The sequence below is a fragment of the Leucoraja erinacea genome, chromosome 3 (assembly GCF_028641065.1).
Source record: "Leucoraja erinacea ecotype New England chromosome 3, Leri_hhj_1, whole genome shotgun sequence".
Classification (NCBI taxonomy): domain Eukaryota; kingdom Metazoa; phylum Chordata; class Chondrichthyes; order Rajiformes; family Rajidae; genus Leucoraja; species Leucoraja erinaceus.
Genome location: NC_073379.1, coordinates 108,201,671 through 108,225,674, shown reverse-complemented (window position 1 = coordinate 108,225,674; position 24,004 = coordinate 108,201,671). Strand labels below are relative to the sequence as shown.

The following is a 24,004-nucleotide window of genomic DNA, read 5'->3' as shown; positions in this document are numbered from 1 at the left end:
CTCCCTCAATATCAACAAGATGAAGGAGCATCTAGAACAGAGGTGGGCAACCCCTGCTGAATGCGGGCGGCCCTTAACCCCAAATCATCCGTCCCGCAGGCGTATATTTTTCCCTGTATTTATCCGGACTGGAGACTTCCGTCATTTCCAGTACCCGGGCCTGAGGCCCGAAGAATTGATTTACCAATTTTTAAGCTTATTTGGGGAAGAGTCTAAACAAACATAATAAGAATATTTGGAGTAGACACAGGAATTAGTAACTAGGTCCTCAAAGCCTGCTTTACCATTCAGTAAGATTCTGTTTTTTTTAACCTCAATTCCACTTTCTCATACTAACTTCATACCCTTGTTTCCCAAATTATCTACAACACTCTCGATCTGTCTTGAAAATGCCAAGTAACTGAACCGCAAATCTGGATTATTTTACAGGACCGTGAAGAAGATCCACATGAAGGAAAAATGTAAGAAATATTTAAGTTTTCATTAGTTGTATTACCTATAAAAATAAGTTGCCCCTGGACTGAAAACAGTTGAGGGAGGGTTAAGTTACAGCAATGAACACTAAAAAAGTTTGAATTTCATTTTCTCTGATAATGGTTGGGTTTCGATGTTCATATCTATGGAAGGAAATGGATCAATTATGTTTTGGGGTATCGGGACCCTTTGGATTCCAAACTGCAGTCTCTTCTCCCTCCACCCTCCAGCAATTTGTTCTTTGCTCAAAATTGCAGCATTTGCAGTCTCCTATGTCTCTAGATAGCAAAAAAATATAGCAAGAACATTTTTTCCCACGCTGGTGATAGTTAGTTGAACAGGTCATAAGTTCATGGGTACGGTGAGAGGTTTTCAGGAGATTTGTGGAGGGTTTTTTTCACCCCCCCCCCCCCCCCCCCCCCCCCCCCCCACACACACACACACACAGAATGGTTGGAGTCTGGGATGGGTTGCCTAAAGAGGTGTTGGTAGCAGATGCTGTAAGGTATTGGAAAGGGATCTAGATAAGTACTTGAATTGTCAAGATATGGAAGGTTACAAACCTAAATGGGATTAATATAGACTGGTACCATGAACAGCATGAACATGATGGGCTGAAGGGCCTATTTTTCAACAAATCTTACTAAGTTTAGTTTGTAAGGTAACTTGGAAAGCTACTTAGTTGGGCAATTTGATTAAATTACAAAAAAAATGTAAAGTTTGTAATTGCTTTTCAGTTGGTTTCGTGGAAAGATATCAAAGCAAGAGGCATATAATCTACTAATGACAGGTAATGATTGATTACAGATAATATAGCTTATTTGCATATTGATAACATGACATTTCTGATGCATTTTGATAATTTGCTTTCTTTGCTCTATCAAAATGTTGCATTTTTATTTTTACAACTATGAAACTGGTTTTGGTGCACAATACTTTAATTTGTAAAATAAAAGCTTTAATACCAAACTTTATTTTGCTTAATTTAAATTTTCTTCAGTAGTCCAATTAAATACTGATGAAAATGTTGAACATTGTGGTTATAAATGATCCACATGTAGCTTTGGAAATAGGGGACAGAAAATCCAAATATTCTTCCATAATGCCACCTATTGCTGCATTATTCTTCTCCATGATCACTTTCTGTAACTATAATTTAGTTTTAGTTTTGATTATAATTTTGACTAAAGAATTTTAAGCAAAAATTAAGCACAAAATTGCATATAGCCTTGTAAAACTTGTCCCTTTTCTTTAAAGCAACACAATTCATTCATGGCAATATGTTTTAATACTTGAAGTCTTCAATGTATCTCCAAAATAATTATTTGCTTGGAATTCTCTTTTTGCACAAAACAAAATGTTTTAACTCTACTGCAGCCACCAAGCAATCAATTTATTTTGTTTATGAATTATTATTCATCTTCGTAAATTTGCTGAATGTTTCAGTTTTTAGCAAGATCCAAGCTGAATTAAACAAAGGAAATTGTACTTTATTGTACTTGTACAAATTGTACTTTAAAAAATGTTATCCCGAAGGTTGGGGTCTCTGTTGGGGGACTTTTAATCATTGATTTACAATGTCAATTGAATTTTAAAGCAAACTCAAAACATCTGCACCTTTCTTAATGTGAGATAGAAGGTGTAATAATCTGAGATAAGACTCTTTTATGTTTATTTTTCTCATAATTTGAGTTTTATTCTAAAATATTTAATGAATATTGATTGGAACAGGTATCTAAATTGAAAAGGAATATCTAAATTGTCTAAACAGCAGTCTCCTGGCTGTATTTGCCATTTGCACATTTGCCTGGTGCTACAATTGCCTGCTATTTTTTTATGATTCATGCACAAGAACACCTAGACACCTCTCTACTTTACTATAGACATTGTCTGCTGCATATACTTTGTGTGCAAATTTGTTTTGCTTACCTGAAGTCCAATTTGGGATTTAATTGCTATTTTCCTTTTTGAAAGTTAAACAGAATCATTAATTTATAAATATGTTTATTCTAGTGGGCCAAATATCTGGCTTTCTTATAAGACCATCAGATAACACACCGGGTGATTACTCTCTTTATTTTCGAACAAATGAAAACATTCAACGATTTAAAATATCTCCAACATCAAACAATCAGTTTATGATGGGTGGCCGATATTACAACAGGTAACTGTTTTATGTTTTTTTTACAAATTAAGATCAATTAGAATTGAAAATTATGGTTCAGATGAGGACCCTCCGCCTTCAAAGCCTGATTGAAATGCCAATATTATTCATTGTTACAATACTGCAATATTTCACGTAGCTATGGTGTGAAAATTGAAGTTAGCTGATTAATAATGCCTTTATGAACATAAGAACAGATAAAATAATCAAAGGTCCACAGATAAAAACTTATCTGACTTGTTTTAAATTGCCATTGCTATGGATACAGCTTCAGGGCTCTCGCTTAACTATTTTTTCCTTGTTGCCAGCCAGGCAACCGTACATAAATGCAGCAAAAATGCAGCAAATGACACCTTTAAAATATATTTTAAAGGTGTCAAGACGCCACATTACCAGACATTCAGATTAGATGTATGTGGCAATGAAGATACCCAGTTTGTAAGCACCATTTAAAAAAAAAAAAAATTGTTGATAAACGCTTTTTCCATCATTCCAACTTCAGAATTAACGTTAAAATTTCAACTGAAATATCTCCTGACCAAATTTGTGATGTATATGACTGACTGTAGAAGTAAAACCTGGATAAATCCAACGTATAGTTGTGAATGTTGCTCATTAAATAACTACAGTACTGATACTCCATATTAACAGCATTGATTTGCCATTAAAATGAATTATGTAATAACGTGTCAGTGACAATCGAAGACTGCGGTTTTAATGTTTCACGTGTTCAAAATGTAATTAATCCATCTTTATGGATTAAAACAAATAATAACATTGGGAATTAAAACATATTTGATTGTATTCCGTTATCAAACATAGTCAATGTTAGCTCTGAAGACATTTCCAGCACAATAGGGTCGGGAAGGGGGGTGTATGAATCGGTGTGGATTGGATGGATTGAGGCAGGGGAATTAGTGAGTGTTGGTTGGAGTAGGTAAAATTATGAGGGGAGAGCACGGGGGATGTCAGTGGGGTTGAATGGGGGGGATCTGTGCAGGATGGATGGGGGGAGCAGTGCAGGATGGATAGAAACATAGAAATTAGGTGCAGGAGTAGGCCATTCGGCCCTTTGAGCCTGCACCGCCATTCAATATGATCATGGCTGATCATCCAACTCAGTATCCCGTACCTGCCTTCTCTCCATACCCTCTGATCCCCTTAGCCACAAGGGCCACATCTAACTCCCTCTTAAATATAGCCAATGAACTGGCCTCGACTACCCTCTGCGGCAGAGAGTTCCAGAGATTCACCACTCTCTGTGTGAAAAAAGTTCTTCTCATCTCGGTTTTAAAGGATTTCCCCCTTATCCTTAAGCTGTGATCCCTTGTCCTGGGCTTCCCCAACATCGGGATCAATCTTCCTGCATCTAGCCTGTCCAACCCCTTAAGAATTTTGTAAGTTTCTATAAGATCCCCTCTCAATCTCCTAAATTCTAGAGAGTATAAACCAAGTCTATCCAGTCTTTCTTCATAAGACAGTCCTGACATTCCAGGAATCAGTCTGGTGAACCTTCTCTGCACTCCCTCTCTGGCAATAATGTCCTTCCTCAAATTTGGAGACCAAAACTGTACGCAATACTCCAGGTGTGGTCTCACCAAGACCCTGTACAACTGCAGTAGAACCTCCCTGCTCCTATACTCAAATCCTTTTGCTATGAAAGCTAACATACCATTCGCTTTCTTCACTGCCTGCTGCACCTGCATGCCTACTTTCAATGACTGGTGTACCATGACACCCAGGTCTCGCTGCATCTCCCCTTTTCCTAGTCGGCAACCATTTAGATAATAGTCTGCTTTCCTGTTTTTGCCATCTAAATGGATAACCTCACATTTATCCACATTATAATGCATTTGCCCACTCACCCAGCCTATCCAAGGCACCTTGCAGTCTTCTAGCACCCTCCTCACAGCTAACACTGCCCCCCAGCTTAGTGTCATCCACAAACTTGGAGATATTGCCTTCAATTCCCTCATCCAGATCGTTAATATATATTGTAAATAGCTGGGGTCCCAGCACTGAGCCTTGCGGTACCCCACTAGTCACTGCTTGCCATTGTGAAAAGGACCCGTTTACTCCTACTCTTTGCTTCCTGTTTGCCAGCCAATTCTCTAACCACATCAATACTGAACCCCCAATGCCGTGTACTTTACGTTTGGGGGAGGGGGAGGGAGAGGGGGAGAGGAGAGGGAGAGGGGGGGGGAGGGAGAGGGAGAGAGAGAGAGGGAGAGGGAGAGAGAGAGAGAGAGAGAGACGCCTGGCGGCTGCATGCGCGCACTGACACGCGAGGCTGCGGATGCTTCTGTGAACGGTGATGTCAGCTCAATCCAGCGCTAAATGCAATCCAACTGTGCCTGTCTCGCCTACAGCCCTGTCTCAATCCACACAGGGCTCAATAGTCAATTTAATTGCCATTTGGACCATTTGAGGTCCAAACAAAATGCCGTTTCTGCAGCCATACATTACAAACAAATAGACCCCAGACACAACATAATTTACATTTTACATAAACATCCCCCACCAAACCGTGGGGGAAGGCCAAAAAAAACTTTACCCCCCCACGCCACCCCCCCCTTCCCCCCCCCCCCCGATGACAGAGTCAAAGTCAAAGCCCCCGGCTGGCGATGGCGATTGTCCCGCGGCCATTTAAGCCACGCCGGGTGGTGCGAGGTCGCACACCGGGTCTTGGTGTTGGAGCCCCCCGGTGTGCGCTCGCAGAGTCCCGCGGCCATTCCAAGCCGCGCGGGGCAGTGGTGTTAGGCCCCGCTCCAGAAGCTCTTCGACCCCGCAACTCGGGCTGGAGAAGTTGCCGTTGCAGGAGCCCTAAAAAGCGGTCTCCCTCCAGGGAACCGCGGGCTCCCGGTGCCGCTGTCCGCAGACCCGTAGTTGCAGCCTCCGAGGCAGCAGCAGCAGCGCTCCACCCGCTCCGGACTCGGCCAGCTCCGCGATGGTGAGGTGAGTCAGCACCAGAGTCCCCGGCTTCTTCTGTTGGAGGCCGCTCCCCATTGCAGCCCCAACGACAACCGAGACCCGACAAGAAAAGGTCGGGTCTCCAGTGCAGGGAGAGATTTAAAAGTTACCCCCTCCCTCCCACCCCCCCACACACACACCCCAACAAAAAATAACAAAAACTACATATAAACATAGACAAAAAAATAATAAAAACGCGGACGGGCTGCAGAGACCGCTGCTGACGAGAGTCGCGCCGCCTACAGGCCTACACCCGGGCAACCGTTAATTTCGAGCCCTGACATTAAGAGATTTAATGTAAGTAAATTACACATCACTGGATGGATTTAAGAGATAGTTAGATAGAGCTCTAGGGGCTAGTGGAGTCAAGGGATATGGGGAGAAGGCAGGCACGGGTTATTGATAGGGGACGATCAGCCGTGATCACAATGAATGGCGGTGGTGGCTCGAATGGCCTCCTCCTGCACCTATTTTCTACGTTTCTATGAAACATACAGAATAGTGAAAGGCTTGGAGAGAGTGGATGGAGAGAGGATGTTTCCACTAATGAGACAGTCTAGGACTAGAGATCAGAGCCTCAGAATTAAAGGACGTTCCTTTAGGAAGGAGATGAGGACGAATTTCTTTAGTCAGAGGGTGGTGAATCTGGAATTCTTTGTCACAGAAGGCTGTGGAGGCCAAGGATGGATATTTATATGGCAGAGATTGATTCTTGATTAGTACGGGTGTCGGGGGTTATGGGGAGAATGCATGAGAATGGGGTTAGGAGGGAGAGATAGATCAGCCATGATAGAATGGCAGAGTAGACTTGATGGGCCGAATGGCCCAATTCTAACCGGCACATGACCTGATGATCCCACAGACAGTGGGTTTATAGGTAAACTGCGCCCACTGTGTGGAGAGTGTATAAGGAAGTGGGATAACATAGTAATAGTGTGTGGAAGGGTCATCAGTCTGAAGAAGGGTCTCGACCCGAAATGTCGCCTATTCCTTCGCTCCATAGATGCTGCCTCACCCGCTGAGTTTCTCCAGCTTTTTTGTCGACCTTCGATTTTCCAGCATCTGCAGTTCCTTCTTAAACAATAGTGTGGAGATGGTCGGGGTGGGCCGCAGGGCTTGTTTACATGTAGTTTCTCTAAACTAAATTATTGCATATTGCAACAATCCAGAGTGAACATTATGAATACATGAGACCTGGAACACTATTAGTGAGACCCTGAATGTTTTTAAATTTTATTCCAATTTGATTCTTGCCTTTGTTATTTAATCTTCCTGCATTTTTCTGTTATTATTGTTATTATTGTAGCGGCAGATTTTTCAAATCTTTCAGGAAATTAACTCCCTAGCCACTAATTGGGTGAGACGGGATAAGGGGAATATCTTCGGTACGCATGCAAGCTGCCTCAGAGACCTTCAGAGCTTCTCCTTTCATAAAGCTTCAGCACACAGTCTTTTAATGAATATTTTCAATATTGTAGATATAAAACAGTAAGATACATCCAAGGTTTTTCCGACTTGTTCCGGCAATCTTCTTCGAACTCCAGCTCATTACTTCAGATACTAGAAAACTCCTCGTGTCTCCATGCTTCACATGATCTTGACATGTGGCTCGACAATGTCGACATGTGGCTTGACATGTCGAAGGATTAACCTTCTCCCTCTTCACTCCAAAACGAATCTCACCAACTAAACTACCACGCTGCATAAATACGCCCAAAGACATGTCATAAATCCCACCCACATTATAACGGGCAGTCTAAAATTTAAAGGAACATGCCATCCACAATGACATGCAAAACAGGCCAAATGGCCACTACAATTATTATTGTTATTATACATCTAGTACTTCCAAACCAAAAGTTTGTATTTATAATGTATTCTGTATTTATTAGCCCTGAATAAATTACTTATTTATGAGGTGGTATTTGCGTACATTTGGCATGCTACTCGCAATTCAAGAATTTTTATACTCCATCTATTGGCAAGATGACAATTGTAAACAAAAGTAGTTTTAATATTTTCAAATGATTTTAACTGTTTATTTAAAAATGTGATTGCTTCATTATAGCGTAGAGGAAATCATTGAGCACTATAGGAAGGAACAGATTGTTGAAGGTTATTTTCTCGAAGATCCTGTCCCCCTGCTGGTGAGTAAAGATTCGTACAAAGCCAGTAAATTTTCTTTTTAAATGACTCGTGTGATTTTAATACTAAATTTTTTTTTTTTTTAATTTTATATCTGGCCTTCTCATTAGATTTGTTTAACTGAGCAGAACATAATGGAGCAAGATACGTTGATTCTATTTTTTATTTCTTAAATTTACATTCACAATATATTAATAATTTCCTGACTATGAAATGCATATAGGATTAGATTCAACCCATGGATTTCGGACCCGAATACATGCTAATATGATATGATTCATCAGAATTTAAATGTACATCAATTTCTTAAGTGCAATAGCTTATGTTGATGTATTGGGAATTCTTAAAGATAAAATGTTTGTATGTGACAACTTGGAAAAATGCTTGTTTGTTATAATTCATGCACTCATTATAGAGCCATTAAAAAAATAGTAGGCCATTTGGACTTTTGACCAGCTCTATCATTCAGTAAAAACCATATCTGATCCTGATCACAATGTTGTGTTCCAGCTCTTTTCCTATATGCGTTGATCTTTTGTGTCAAGAAATCTCTCTGTCTTCTCCTTACATATTTTCAGTGCTTTGACTTTCACTGCCTTTTGTGGTAAAGAGTTCCATGTTCATCACTCTCATGAATGAAGACATTTCTCTTCATCTCAGTACTTGATCACATATATTGTGGTCCAGAACTATAGTCAATATAGTTTCAGAGCACCAACCAATGGAACATTCACTCTCTATCCAGTCTTTTTAGCCCACTCAAAACTTTGGATTTTTTTGGTGACATTCCCATTTATTCTTCTGAACCCGCGTGTAAACGTTTCCTCTTGATCTGCACATTTGCTTCTTTCCCTCCATGCCAGGAACAACAACTATTAATAAAGAGATTGAAATTGCACTCACCAAGTTTTGTTCTGCCCCTCTCTTCCAGCTTTCTTTCTCTTCCCCACCTCCCCCCCTACATTCAAGTTGATGAAGGGTCTAAATCCAAAATGTCATTTAACTATGCTCCCGAGAGATGCTGCCTGACCTGCTCAGTTAGTCCAGCACTGCATTTTTTTGTAAACCAGTATCTGCAGATCCTTGTATCGATATAGAGTATGTCCGGTGCCTGGTCCTCATCTACCTTCTTGATTACTTTAAAAAAACTCAATTAAATTCTTGAGAGACTCTCACATATACAAAAGCTTGTCGACTATCCCCAATGAAGAAGGGTCCTGCCTGACCCACTTGAGTTACTCCAGCATTTTATGTCATTGCTTGTGGCCCAGCATTTGCAGTTCCTTGTTTTTGTATATCTGCCTCGGGAGTCCCTTCCAGTAGCTTGCGTACCACTGATGTCAGGCTTACTGGTCTGTAGACATTTAGACATCAGATATAGCGTGGAAACTGGGCCTTTGGCACACCAAGTCCACGCTGACCAGCGGTCACCTCACACGCTGGCACTATCCTACACACTAGGGACAATTTACAGTTTTACCGAAGCCAATTTACCTATAACCCTGTACGTCTTTGGAGTGTGGGAGGAAACTGAGCACCCGGAGAAAACCCACGTGGTCACGGGGAGAAAGTACAAACTCCATACAGACGGCACCCAAAGTCAGGATTAAACCCGGGTCTCTGGCGTTGTAAGGCAGTAAATCTACCGCTGCGCCAATATGCTGCCCCTGTGGTCCTCAGGTTTTCTTTGCAGCCCTTAAATTCATTAGCCACCCATGAAGATTCTGGGACCATCACCCGTTGCTAGCGATGATACATGCAGCTCAGCTAGGGCTCCTGCAATTTATTTTGTAGCATTCCACCTGATCAGACCTGGAGATTTATCTACCTTCATAGCTTTATGACATTCAGTATCTCCTCCACTGTAATACAGACTACTCTAAGCCATCTCGATTAATTTATGTCAGATCCCTAATCTTCATGTTTTTATCCACGGTAAGAACAGAGGACTAATATTCATTTGAGGATCTCCTACAGCTTCAAATCTAGATGTTACTGTGGTCTTTGCGGGGCTCTTTTTTCTGCCAAAAATCAATAGAATTTTGGAAGACCGTGCAATGCATCCACTGTTCCATGCTACTCCACTAGGATTCAGATCACCATTTAATTCCAATCATTTCTGTAACAGTTTTGGACAGTAATAATGCTATTAACATACTATAATTTAGGTTTCCGCTCCCAATGAAACATGTAGTTAATCAAATCAAACAATAACAAATTCTTAATCATTTCTGATGATATTTTGGCCAAAGAACAGCAGTTTTTTTTATCAATAATCACTACACAAAAACAATTATAACTACAGGTTAGTCCTACTAGAATTTGCTGTTCTTGGGGTAACATACAGATAAAATGTAGTTATTTAAGACACAACCCTAATGTTCATCTCACAATTTCCAATCAATGCAGTAGGTACAGAAAATCAAATGGATTAAACTGTAGGAATTTTCATAAGTTCATGTCATAGGAGCAAAAATAGGCCATTTGGCTCATTGAGTCTACTCTGCCATTCAATCATGGCTGACCTATCTTTTTCTTTCAAATCCATTCTCCTGCCTTTCCTCCCCCAATAAGATTTGACTCCCCATAATCGAGAAACTATCAATTCCCCCTTTAAAATTATCCAAAGAGTTGGTCTCCTTTTTGTACCTTCTTTATCTTTTTTTTCCCTGATGGTCGGTTCTGAATTATATATTTTGAATTATATATTTTGAGTTTATGAGTCATAATTAAGTTGAAAAAACAAATTTCAAGTGCTTTGCTTCATCATTTTTATACTGAAGAGTAAAGCAGAGCTAACCTAATTTGAATTCAAGCTGCTTTTACATAGAAACATAGAAAATAGGTGCAGGAGTAGGCCATTCGGCCCTTTGGCTGTAACTGTAACATGCAAGAGCTATTGGTGTTTGATGAATATATTGCAACTGTTAATGGTCTAATATTTGTAGGGTCTTTGGAATAAATACATTTTAATTAGAGACCATATTATAATCATGCTATGTAGATTATGTATTGAGTATTCAAATACTGGGACTAGTATTTCATAATTTTTGTTTTATCTTTTTCAGTTTCAGTAATGTAATTTGTGAGAAATAAATTGAAAATAATGCAGCTAATCAAAGATTTTAATATATTTCAGCATCAAGAACAAGTTCTCGAAGATTCTGTTGATGGTAGAGAAATATACAATACAATCCGTCGCAAGCCAAAGGATGCACTTTATAAGAATATAGTGAAGGATGGCTACCTCTGGAAAAAGAGTAAGGATCAATTTCAATCGATTGTTAACGTTAACCTCATTTAGCTTTATCCTGTCAATCCCTGCAATCATTTTATGTATTTGAACAAGATCGTACTTCATTCTTCTAAACTCTAGAGAGCCTGGGCGCTGATATTTCTCTTACTCCGACTACTCTTTTCTTTTTATTAATCAATCCACAAGCAGCAGCGATGTATGCCCAGTCGCATAGTTTCTATGCTCAAATTTGTCACATCTGATCATGCTTTCATAATTCCACATTGACTTCTGCCCAATCCAGTAATTTTTTCTGTGTCATGCTACCACTTCCATATGGAGTCCAGTATTTTTCCTGCCAGTGATAACTGGTGCATGTTCTCTTTTTTTCTGTTTTCTTCCTTTTTAATAGTGGGGTCACGTATACTAACTTCTAATCTGTGGGAAATGTTTGACAAACTTGAATTTTGTAAGATGACAACCAATGCATCACTGCCTCCAAACTGCTTTAAATCGTGGTATGTTGAACAGCAGGTCTTGAGGGCTTGCCACCTTTCAATCCCTTTTATGCTTCTTACCCTTATTGTTTTTTGGTCTACCCAAACAAATTCCACATCTTGATGTTTTTCCTGAACATAGATCCTTTGTCTCATTCGCCTTCATTATCAGCTCATCTGTTTTTTCCACTTTGTGTGGCTCTTCTGCCGGTATCCTTTGCGATTGCACCCCTGCATTGTTTATAAGACCCATTTATATCTTGTTATGCCATTTAATTTGTCCACTATTTTATGAATTGTGCATGCATTTAAATAAAGGGCCTTCAGTTTTATGCTCATTTTCCCTGCCATAACTACAATTGGAGTATGTTGATACACTCTATCCCTTGCAGATGGGATCTGGTTGTCTATATTACTAAAAGTCTGTTCTTGACCGGTTTTGGCCATCTGTGGTGCGATTTCCGAGAGAACGCCGCCACCTACGGCTGTCATTTTTGGCCACCTTGCTCAGAGCCCCCTTCCGCCGCATGTGTGCGGAGGATTTTTCCCGTCGATTAAAAATGACAGAGATATTAATGTTTTTACAAAATTCCCCATTCTCTCTGCTGCCCCCGCTGGCGGCAGGGGGTGAGGGACTATAAAACCAGGAAGTGGTGTGCCACACAGTCTCTTCAAGATGGAGGGAGGCAGAGTGTCACGTTTCCCTGAGCTGTGAATAACACTGAACACATGTCTACTCAAATGTAAGTGCCCTTAGTGGTCCTAAAATGCTTGCAGAATGTGTCTATTGGTTCTAAAGCTTACAAAAAAAGTGTCTTTATTGGTTCTAAATCTTGCAAAAAAATGTCTATTGGTTCTAAAGCTTGCAAAACGTGTATCTATTGGTTCTAAAGCTTGCAAAAAAATGTCTATTGGTTCTAAAGCTTGCAAAAAAGTGTCTATTGGTTCTAAAGCTTGCAAAAAAAATGTCTATTGGTTCTAAAGCTTGTAAAAAAATGTCTATTGGTTCTAAAGCTTAAAAAAATGTGTCTATTGGTTCTAAAGCTTGCAAAAAAAATGTCCATTGGTTCCAAAGCTTGCAAAAAAATGTCTATTGGTTCTAAAGCTTGCAAAAAATGTCTATTGGTTCTAAAGCTTGCGAAAAATGTCTATTGGTTCTAAAGCTTGCAAAAAAAAGTGTCTATTGGTTCTAAAGCTTGCAAAAAATGTCTCTATTGGTTCTAAAGCTTGCAAAAAAATGTCTATTGGTTCTAAAGCTTGCAAAACAATGTCTATTGGTTCTAAAGCTTGCAAAAAAATGTCTATTGGTTCTATAAGCTTGCAAAAAATGTCTATTGGTTCTAAAGCTTGCAAAAAAATGTCTATTGGTTCTAAAGCTTGCAAAAAAATGTCCATTGGTTCTAAAGCTTGCAAAAAAATGTCTATTGGTTCTAAAGCTTGCAAAAAAATGTCTATTGGTTCTAAAGCTTGCAAAAAGTGTCTCTATTGGTTCTAAAGCTTGCAAAAAAATGTATATTGGTTCTAAAATGGTTCTTACTAGCGCTCCAGAAAGCTCCCTTCCTCCCCCCCCCCCTGCAAATGGTGGATTGATTGCTTTGGCTTGAAAGGCACTACTTCCTGCAAATGATGGCTTGGGTGTGGCTTGAAGTTGAAAGGCACTACTTACTGCAAATGGGGGGGTGTGGGTGCATTGGCTTGAAGTTGAAAGGCACTACTTACTGCAAATTGTGGCTTGAAGTTGAAAGGCACTACTTATTGCAAATGGTGGCATGAAGTTGAAAGCACTACTTCCTGCAAATGGTGGCTTGGGAGCTTTGGTTTGAAGTTGAAAGGCACTATTACTGCAAATGGTGGCTTGGTTGCTTTGGCTTGAAGTTGAAAGGCACTATTACTGCAAATGATGGCTTGGGTGTGTCTTGAAGTTGAAAGACACACCACTGCAAATGGTGGCTTGGGAGCTTTGAAGTTGAAAGGCACTAACTGCAAATGATGGCTTGGGTGTGGCTTGGTTGAAAGACACCACTTACTACAAATGGTGGCATGAAGTTGAAAGGCACTACTTACTGCAAATGGAGGCTTGGGAGCTTTGGCTTGAAGTTCAAAGGCAATATTTACTGCAAATGATGGCTTGGGTGTGGCTTGAAGTTGAAAGGCACTACTTACTGCAAATGGTGGCGTGGGTGCATTGGCTTGAAGTTGAAAGGCACAACTTACTGCAAATTGTGGCTTGAAGTTGAAAGGCATTACTTACTGCAAATTGTAGCTTGGGTGCTTTGGCATTAAGTTGAAAGGCACTATTTACTGCAAACGGTGGCATGAAGTTGAAAGGCACTGCTTACTGCAAGTGGTGGCTTGGGTGTGGCTTGGTGTGGTTTGAAGTTGAAAGCCACTACTTTCTTGAAGTTGAAAAGCACTATTTACTGCTAATGGTAGCATGAAGTTGAAATGCACTACTTACTGCAAATGGTGGCTTGGGTGCTTTGGCTTGAAGTTAAAAGGCACTACTGTAAATGCACTTATTTCCTGTTTGCACTGTATATTGATTTTAGATAAAACGCTACCACTTACGGCTGTGATTTTTGGCCATCTTACTCCGTCCCCCTCCGCTGAGCAGGTGCAGAGAATTCTTCCCATCAATGAAAAATAAAAGTGTTATTAGTTTAACAAAAAATGTTGAGAATCTCTCTCCTGTCAATCACTCCATGAAAGCCACACATTTTCCGGTGGGGGGGGAGGGGTTATAAAACCTGGAAATGTGGGTGTGGCTCAGTCTCTGCAAGATGGAGGAGGTAGAGGTCACGACTCGCTGTCTTTAGTGGCTTTGCACCCTACTTCAAATGGTATGAAATTTGGTGGCCTTGCACCCTGTTAGAAGTGGTAAGAAACTGCACTTGAATTTGGTGGCCTTATACCCTGCTTGAAATAGAATTTCAAGGATTAGCCATGTCAACTACCAGCCCACCAGCCGTGAGTGAGTTGCCAGCACAACAGGCTTGATTGACTGAGATGCCAGCCCAAGAATCCATTTGGCGCACAATTTGCATACTAGCCCTCTGGAAACCAGTCCCTTCAGCCCACAACACCCATACTAGCGCTCCAGAAAGCCCACGCCCCCCAACTGGCCACCAATATTAGAATTGGTGGAGAGGTGGAATATTGCGTTGGATGACCAGCCCTCCTGTGTGATGCTGGGACCCAACGGGTCCCACTTAGTCTAGTTAAAACATAGAAACATAGAAAATAGGTGCAGGAGTAGGCTATTCGGCACTTCAAGTCAGCACCGCCATTCAAATTGATCATGGCTGATTATCCAAAAACAGTACCCCATTCCGGCTTTTTCTCCATATCCCTTGATTCCCTTGTCATCCTTTTTGCTACTTTTCATTATCATCTTGTTCGTTCACTTTAACTTTCAAAACTTTCCTTGATCAGAACCTTTTCACTCCCCTTGGACGCGCTGTTTAGTGATCTGCCGGCCCAGTTACTCAGTTTGCTGGAACACGGATTCCACTCTGACACAACAGAACAGCTCTTGTCTTTTTCCAGTTACATGAATTAATGCTCATATCCCCCATACCAATATTTGAGCCGCACACATAATTCTGATTTTAATGATTGTGCCAGTTTACATACGACTGATGATAATCTCGAGGTCACTACCTTTTAATATTTCTGCTTTTAAGTCCACATTGGATGAATGATTCTTGTATCTGTCGAACAAGCAAGGACCAGGGTTACCTCCAGCATGACATTGCAGATCACTATACTCCCCATTTGTTTTTCATTTGCAGAACTCAAGCAATGTGACCTGCCCCCTGAAATGAAGTGTCTAGATATCTTTACCTCTCTATCGGCACCCCAATGTCTAAATCTCAGACTCTCATCAATTCTGAGCTTAACTTCCATTAGCTAAGTGTGGCATGGTGGCACAGAGGTAGATTTGCTGCCAATGACAATAAACACTCTTGACTTGACTTAGTGCCAGGGACTCTGGTTCGATTCTAACCACAGGTGTTTGTATGGAGTTTGTATGTTTTCTCCATTAAGTTCCTGTTTCCTCCCACACTCCAAAGATGTGCAGGTTTTAAGCTAAATGGCCTGGTATAAATGTAAGTTGTCCCTAGTGTGTGTAGGATAGTGTTGATGTGTGGGGATCACTGGTCGGCACGGACTCGGTGGGCCGATGAATGGATTACAACAACTTCCATTAGCTTCCATGAAGTGTAACTGCAATTTGGCATCCGACCTGCCTGGTCTGTAATTTTATTTGCCTAATTGCAACTTACTTTCTCCTTACTTAACCATAGTCTCATTGCCAAAATCCACACTTAAATATTGTACTGCATGGATCACTGCATATTATGCAAAAATAGTGAATTAGTTCCTTGTTGTATATTCCTTGGATCTCTGTTCCTTTCACCCAATATACTGTGTTTCTTTTTAATGGAACATTTTGTTGGGAATTTGTGTACATTTCCTTTCACTTGAGGATGGATAGATTATGGTGTGTGGTTTATGCTGAACCTGCAATCAACTTGTGGGTGGTAAATTTGATCAACAGATGTTTTCTTTGGAACATAAACTGATTGGTTCATCCTTGCTCAATCGAAATCAATTTGAGAACTTTATCTAATTCAGCAGTATGAATTTTAATGTGAAATATAATATTTCTCCTTTGTTTTACTTCTCTCACTTAATGATTGGTTTGAATAAGACTCCACTGAGCTTAGTACCACCAGCTTATGAGATCCAGCTACATTGTGATACCAAACTAATGTTGAAATGTCACTTTAAAACTAAACACAAACCATGAATGTTTATTCCAGGCAAAAGTAAACGGTGGAAAAACTTGTACTTCATTTTGGAGGGGAATAACTCCCAGCTAATCTATTTTGAAAGTGAAAAGAGAGCAACAAAGCCAAAAGGATTAATTGACCTCAGTGTTTGCACTGTGTATGGAGTTCACGACAGTCTGTTTGGCAGGTGAATATTATTTATGAACTTGATCTTAAAAGCTCTATGCATGATGGGGTTTTTTTTACATTCCCTTTGGTTTGTCCATACCTATTGTAATGATCATGGGGAGCATTCTATGGTAGTTCCAATAGAAACTGTTCCTTTACATGTATTTTGACAAACCTCTAAGCATGTCTTCTATATCAGATTGTGATAAAAAAATAATGAACAGTTGGCACCTTTTTATCTTGATTAATCTACACAAACAAATGCTTCCTCTCACCATTTTACCCTGTTTATCGAGTCATAGAGTGATACAGTGTGGAAATAGGCCCTATGGCCCACACTGTCCAACATGTCCCAGCTGCACTAGTCCCACCTGCCAGCATTTGGTCCATATCCCTCCAAACCTGTCATCCATGTACCTGTCTAACTGCTTCTTAAATGTTGGGGTAGTCCCTGCCTCAACTGCCTCCTCTGGCAGCTTGTTCCATACTTCCACCACCCTTTAAAAATACATTTCTGCATTGATTGCAAACATTTTGCCACAGTGCAATACTTCACCTCTTCAGTAAGTAAGGAGTTGAAGTTGGATATTAAAATGTATAAGCATTTTGAGCCTGCAGATTTATTTTTGCTTCCCCCCCCTCTTGTAAACCAGCATCTGTATTCCATCAGGGCTCCTGCAATTTATTTTCTAGCTTCCCACAATGTCCTTGGATGCATCTGATTAGGCCTGGGAGATTATTATTTTTCTGATGGCCAGTTTTCTGCTTAAGCCTTTAATACGGGTGGTGGTGCATTGCTCAACCTCTCAAAATCAATGGTCCATCGTACCTGTTCTGTTTCTTTGAAAATACAGTTGTGCTTGGTTTCCTCTTAATTTGGGGATCTTATCAAATAAAAGATAATCACCATGGTAGAGGTACTTTATTCTGTTGTTTGTTGGTTCTCACTATTTTCACAGCAGCTAAACCTAGTGAAATAAGTTTATGAACTCCCTTTACTGCTATGCCAGTATTCTAAATTCAGTTTTTGAAAAACATTGTGGCAACTGAAGAAATATGCATCTATGTATTGTTAAATATGTCATCATATTTTCTTTAAATTTGGTGGTATTTGCTTCCCAGTTCCCAGTATAAGCTTCACATTCATGGATTAATTTGGTTATTGTCATTTCTTTCCTGTAGGCCAAACTGTTTTCAAATCGTAGTGCAGCACTTTAGTGAAGATCAATATATCTTCTATTTTGCAACAGAAACTCCAGAACAAGCACAGGTAAAATGTTTGAATGTTAAATTGCTTTAACTTTGTAACATCACAAAAGAATATTAATAAACAAAGCTACAAAACTGTCATGCCTCCACTATGTATCTCAAAACTGTTCTGATTGAGCTCCTTTTGCTTGGGTTTCTCCCTGGTCATTCTGTGAACATCAACAGCACCAAACTAATTGTGAACTTTGAATGAAGAATAAAATTAGAAATCTAGATTTTTAGCTGTTTGTGGAAAAAGCTCTTGTGGTCCAACTTGTCCACATTTATCAAGTTGCGCCACCTAAGCCAGTCCCATTACCCATGTTTGGCCTGTATCTCTTTAAACCTTGACTGTCCATGTCCAAATGTCTTTTTAATGTTGTTATTGTATCTGCTTCAACTACTTCTAGCAGCTTGTTCCATATATCCTATGTAAAAAAATCTGCTCGATATTTGAATAAATGTTGATAATGTAGCCAGGGATGAGCTAGTGTAATGCACAATAAATTTGTTTTTCTTTTGTAGGACTGGATGAAATGTCTGCAGGCATTTTGCAATAACTTGAAGAAACCTCTGGCACCAGCTTCCAATAAACGTCTTCGGCAGGTAAAATGAAGAAATGATTTACATTGCTGCAAATTATGTCACACAAAGATCAATTTATAGTTCATAGGACTCTGCAAATGACCAAAATTGACATTTTAATTTTGTTAGACGTTTGGGGAAACAGTGATACAGCTGTAAGAGCCACTGCCTCACAGTGCCAGAGACCCCGGTGCCATCCCGACCTCTGGTGCTGTGTTTATGGAGTTTGCATGTTCTCCCTGTGCGTTTCCTCTCGCATCCCAAAGACGTGAGTTTGTAGGTGAATTGGCCTCCAAATTGCCCCGTGTGTGTAGGCATTGGACGAAAAGTGGAATAACATAGAACTAGTGTGATCAGGTGATAGATGGTTGGCGTGGACGCAGTGGACCGAATCGCCCGAGTCCATGCTATATCTAAACTAAAAACTAAGCTAACAGAACACTCTGAAGTCCCATTTTTAAATGCACGACTAAAAATCCCTTGCCTAGCTTGTGATTACGCAATCATACACACGAAGATCATTTCATCAACTTTGTTACCTCTGTAGAAACTGATAGAATTTTTCATTAAAAAAATTACCTTAATGACAAACTACAACACTTATGTTCTTGGTTTCCCAAACTTATTTGAACTGAGTAGGTGATAGGCTTTAGTTATCCGTGTGATTGTTAGCCCAATGTCATCAGCAGCAATAATTATTTATTTTGATTTGAACATTAAGCCCTTGGCTGCCAAATCTATTGATTAGATTGTCTTTTTAAGAAAGACAAGAAATGTACCTGAATGATTTCCCCCATTTTCCCTGTTATGCATTTTCTTTCATTTGGGCATCAAGATTTCTTGCGTTGCCCACTATTATAAATGTTTGTGGATACTAAGTGGATATTTCCTCAGTGTGGTAACTAGAACTATGGGGTATAATTTTAGAATGAAAGGTTGCCCATTTAATATGGAGATGAGAAACTTCTGATATTCATGTTGGTTTGGAATTTTCTACGGTAGAGACTAGGTGTACAGTCCTCCAATACATTCTGACCGACAGTTTTTAATCTATAAAGAAAGCCGAAAGCTATTGGGAGAGCTAGGGAAAGAAGTGTAAAAGCTGAAATCCAGTCAGCACTGCTCTCATGTGGTGATGCAGGCTGAAATGGTTAATGGCCTACTTTTCATATTTCTCTTGACCACTTACCCCTTAGCCTCTTAAAACTACTTTTATCTCTTTTTTCTCTATTTCTAATAAGTTAGCAACCTGAAATGTTAACTCCACAAATGCTGTCTGATCTACTCAGTATTTCTTGCATTTATTTTGTATAGATTTCCATGATCAGTGAAACCTTTTCTTTTTATCATTATTTGTATTCATCTGCCAACAAAATTGTTATTTTTCATCAAACTCCAACACTGGATGTTTTAAATTAACTGCTTTTGAACAAACTGATTTTCAAAAGAAACATTGGAAGGCTTCTGAAACTCAAACTACTATTGAATGTGTTAAAATCTAAAGAAAAAACAATTAAATTTGTCAAGCACAACTTGCCTTCAGATCAATACCTGTCATGTATTTTTTATATACCTACATTGAAACAGTTGCCTTGCATTCATTTTTCTTTCTCCTGACTTGCATCCATGTCATCTCAAGCTATTGCATTTTAGTTAATTAAAAACTGCATTTAAAAAATAAACTCTTATTTGGTGGCTGACAAAGTTTTCCAAAACTATTGAAAAGTAGAGGTTAGCTGCAGATTTTAACCCTAAGTCTACCAACTATTAGCATCAGCAGGAAGGGGAGGAGGAAGCTATGAAAATTGGGCAATTGTTTGGGCAGCACAATGAAGTATAGAGACACAAACTATGATAGCTTTGTGGTGGAACAATGAACTGAAGGTGGTAAGCTTACAATGCAATGGTATAAACATTGAAATCACCAATTTCAAGTCATATCCTCCTGTATTCCCCACCCCATCTTAATTAAGCCTCCACCAAATATCCTTTGATTTGTAAACAGTAATCTTGACGTTGGTTAGATCTGCTAGATATCTGGTTAGTATTTTTTGCAGATTATGATGTATGTTGTCCCTGTATCTAAACTTTTATGGCATTCTTAAATTCCAATTTTGCTAAATTAAATGACTACTTGACTACTGAGGGCATTTGCATATTTTAAACATGGATACCAAGTTTACTTATTTGTAATGACTCATCGCTGGGGAGCTTAAAAAAATATCTGGAGAATGGCAGCAACCCAAAAAATGAGATTAAGGGTGAGAGATACTATGAGTAATGCTGGAAAGAACAATTAAGCGTTTCAAAGTCGGCATTATGTATTTCAAAATTGATGTTTTTTTCTAAGTGAAACACAGAGAGTACCATTTATAGATTATTTGAATTACTCAAAATTCAACCAGGTAGCCCCTGAAGTGATCGACCCTTGTATGGTGATTTGTTTTGCTTGTGGACACGTGGATGTCAGTCTTCAAACCATGTTGGATTTTTTGCATTATCAGATGCAATTTAGTGACTTTCTTGCAAAGCTATCATGTCATTTATAGGCCAACCTGATCACAATGTTGTGAACTGCAAATACTCTTTAAAAGTGAGCGTGCACTATCATTTGCATAAGCTGCACCACAGCCTTTCTGGAGGCTATTAATTCTAAAATATAAAATCCCTAAAGTATCAAAGTATTCAAGGCAGAAATCATTCTTACCGAATCCCACAATTTAATTGCGACCTCTGCAGAATTGGCTATGTAGTTATACTTTACCAGTGTAGCTGTCGCAGAGATTTGCATTTTTCCCCACAGGCTCGCATCCATACCTGATTACTCTGCTAGTTGCGTTCAAGGTCTCTTTTGCACTCTGCTTGCATGCCACTGGATCATTTTGAGTAGCTGCTGCTCATCTGTGCTATATCTCAGTTTTCATATCATCATTATGAAAAAGTGGAAAGCACAATATTGTTTAAATGGAGTGAGTCTACTGAATGTTACAGAATAATACAGAAGCACAGATTAATATGCAAGTACTTCCAGTAGATAAAAGGAAATCAAATAAAGGGATGGAGTATAATAATGAGAAACCTGTGCAACATTTCTTTGTTGAGGCGCTCCTTTGGGGTACCGCCTACAATTTTAGTTGTCATTGAGGGTCAACATTGCAACAGAGACCATTCATAGAAGGTTGTCTCAATTGATAGATGAAAAGGGTTTTTTGTTTTAGGAGGAATAGTTCAGAAGTTTGAGCTTATTGCATCCTAGAAGTTTCCGGGGTTTTTAAAGGACTTGACGACGGGAATATACTTCCCCTGCTGAAGAAGAGTCGGCTTCAATAACTTTTCCTGTGGTACTGATGATGAGGCAGAACTGGCATGTGGATATGCCAGGAATACCAGCATCACAAGGAATCTGTATTTATGTGGCCTGCCCTCGTGGCACTTCGGATTACTTTCAGAACCCAAAGCATTCGTAAAAGATTTTCACTCGATGTACAGCTTGAGGTCGAGCATGATAAACAACAAGTATCCTTGGATCTTGAATGACACCATCACAGTTGCTAATCCATATGTGCGGGTTTAAACTAAATAGTGGGGGTGGGGGGGGGGGGGGATTGACAAATAGGGAGTATAAAGATGGAGTTAAAGGGGAAGTGAGTACAGGAAAAGTTACAAATGACTCCCGAATTAATGGGAAGGAAAGTTTGAGAAAGGATGAGAGAGTAAGGTCAGGGTCAATAGGGACCGGAGTGAGAGTGGAGGTGAATACCGAAGTCAAAGTGCTGTATATGAATGCACAAAGTATAAGAAATAAAATGGATGAGCTTGAGGCTCAGTTAGAAATTGGCAAGTATGATGTTGTGGGAATTACAGAGACATGTCTGCAAGAGGACCAGGGCTGGGAACTGAATATTTAAGGGTATACATCCTATCGAAAGGACAGATAGGTGGACAGAGGGGGTGGGATAGCTCTGTTAGTGAGGAATGAAATTCATTCCCTTGCAATGGGTGACATTGAAACAGGAGATGTGGAGTCAGTATGGATAGAACTAAGGAATTGTAAGGGTAAAAAGACCCTAATGGGACTTAACTACAGGCCCCCAAACAGTATCCTGGACATAGCGTGCAAGTTGAATCGAGAGTTAAAATTGGCATGTTGTAAATGTAATGCTACGGTTGTTATGGGAGATTTCAAGATGCAGGTAGACTGGGTAAATCAGATAGGTACTGGACCCCAAGGAAGGGAGTTTGTTGAGTGATGGATCCTGAGAGCAGCTTGTACTGGAGCCTACCAGGGAGAAGGCAATTCTGGATTTAGTGTTGTGTAACAAAGTGAATTTGATAAGGGTACTTGAGTTTAAGGAGCCATTAGGAGGTAATGACCATAATATACAGAGACAACGAAATGCATTCGTAAGTTTTAATCAACAATTTGAGAGGGAGAATGTCCATGTTACAGTTGAACAAAGGGGACTATGGAGTCATGAGGGAGGAGCTTGCCAAAGTTGACTGGAACGATACGTGTGTGTGTGTAAAAATGCTTTCTACAGTAATATTTAGTGAGCAATAATTTATTAGTTTATTCCTTTTGATTAGTACATTGTGAGCCTCTGTGCAGCACATTTCTATCAAGAAGAATGTTTTCCAATATTGTCATCTAATATGAAAATATGAACTAGATAGCATATTTCCTTATGACATTCAGCCTCTTCAGTTTCCACTAGTTCTCGGAGCAATCGCATCAATCCTATTTCCCTTCATTTGTTTCTCTGTTCTCTCTCTTATACGTGCATCACATCACTAACTATCCTAACACCAACAAACGGGATACTTCAGTGGCTTTTAAACAAGCCTACTAGTACATCTCTGATATGTGAGGAAAGCTGGATCACTAGGGAAAATCTGTGCAAACTCCATGTAGACGGGATCAAATCTGGGTTGTTGGAGCTGTGGAACAGGAGTATTATCTCCTGCCACCTCTGTGCCATCCTTAGTTATACAGTAAATGGAAGCTATTATATGTATTTAAATTATTTTCCCATGTTGTAATGCAATATTATTGCTAATTTAATAGACGTATTGTCTTTCTCCTTTAGGTCAGTAGTCTGGTTTTGTATGTGGAAGAAGCCCATAAACTACCAGTGAAATATTTCACACACCCTTACTGTAACATCTACCTAAACAGTATCCAGGTAGCAAAAACGCATGCCAGGGAAGGCCAGAATCCTGTATGGACTGAAGAATTCATTTTTGAGTAAGTCCCATCCTTAAAAGTAGTGGAAAAACAAACAAAATTTGTCATCAGATTATTTTAGCTTAATCGGAGAGTAATAATACTAATGTTGAAAAATGCATTTCTTCATTTTACAATTAAACGTAAATCTGTTCTCTTTTGCCTATTTCTGCTTTATAAATTGAATACTGTTATTTTACCCAAGTTAGCAACATACTGCAGCTCTAGCTAATGTGCATGTCTGCATAATATCATAAAAACACATAATGTAGAACATAATGTAACAGAGTTCTTAAGCAGTTTATTTATTCATGTGTTTTGTAGTCAATGCCTACTATGTTGGAACCCCCCTCGTGGCCCTCCGGCTTTAGAACTCTTCATCCAAAACTGCCGTCGCGACATCAACCGCCTCAACTTCTCCACTCCCCTGACACACTCCAATCTCTCCCCCCCATGAACGTACTGCCATCGACTCACTCCGCAACAACCCAGATTGGG

The 24,004-nt window shown here is 39.7% G+C and overlaps 1 protein-coding gene across 1 annotated transcript in view; it reads left to right on the top strand.

Moving 5' to 3' along the window:
• Positions 1 to 24,004, top strand: part of rasa1a (RAS p21 protein activator (GTPase activating protein) 1a) — a 103,194-nt gene that overhangs the window by 52,844 nt on the left and 26,346 nt on the right. The window contains 9 exon segments of the mRNA XM_055633379.1: positions 430 to 461; positions 1,212 to 1,264; positions 2,488 to 2,638; positions 7,677 to 7,755; positions 10,893 to 11,013; positions 16,312 to 16,468; positions 17,632 to 17,719; positions 18,223 to 18,303; positions 23,370 to 23,527. Of these exon segments, the coding sequence (XP_055489354.1) occupies positions 430 to 461; positions 1,212 to 1,264; positions 2,488 to 2,638; positions 7,677 to 7,755; positions 10,893 to 11,013; positions 16,312 to 16,468; positions 17,632 to 17,719; positions 18,223 to 18,303; positions 23,370 to 23,527 (920 nt within the window).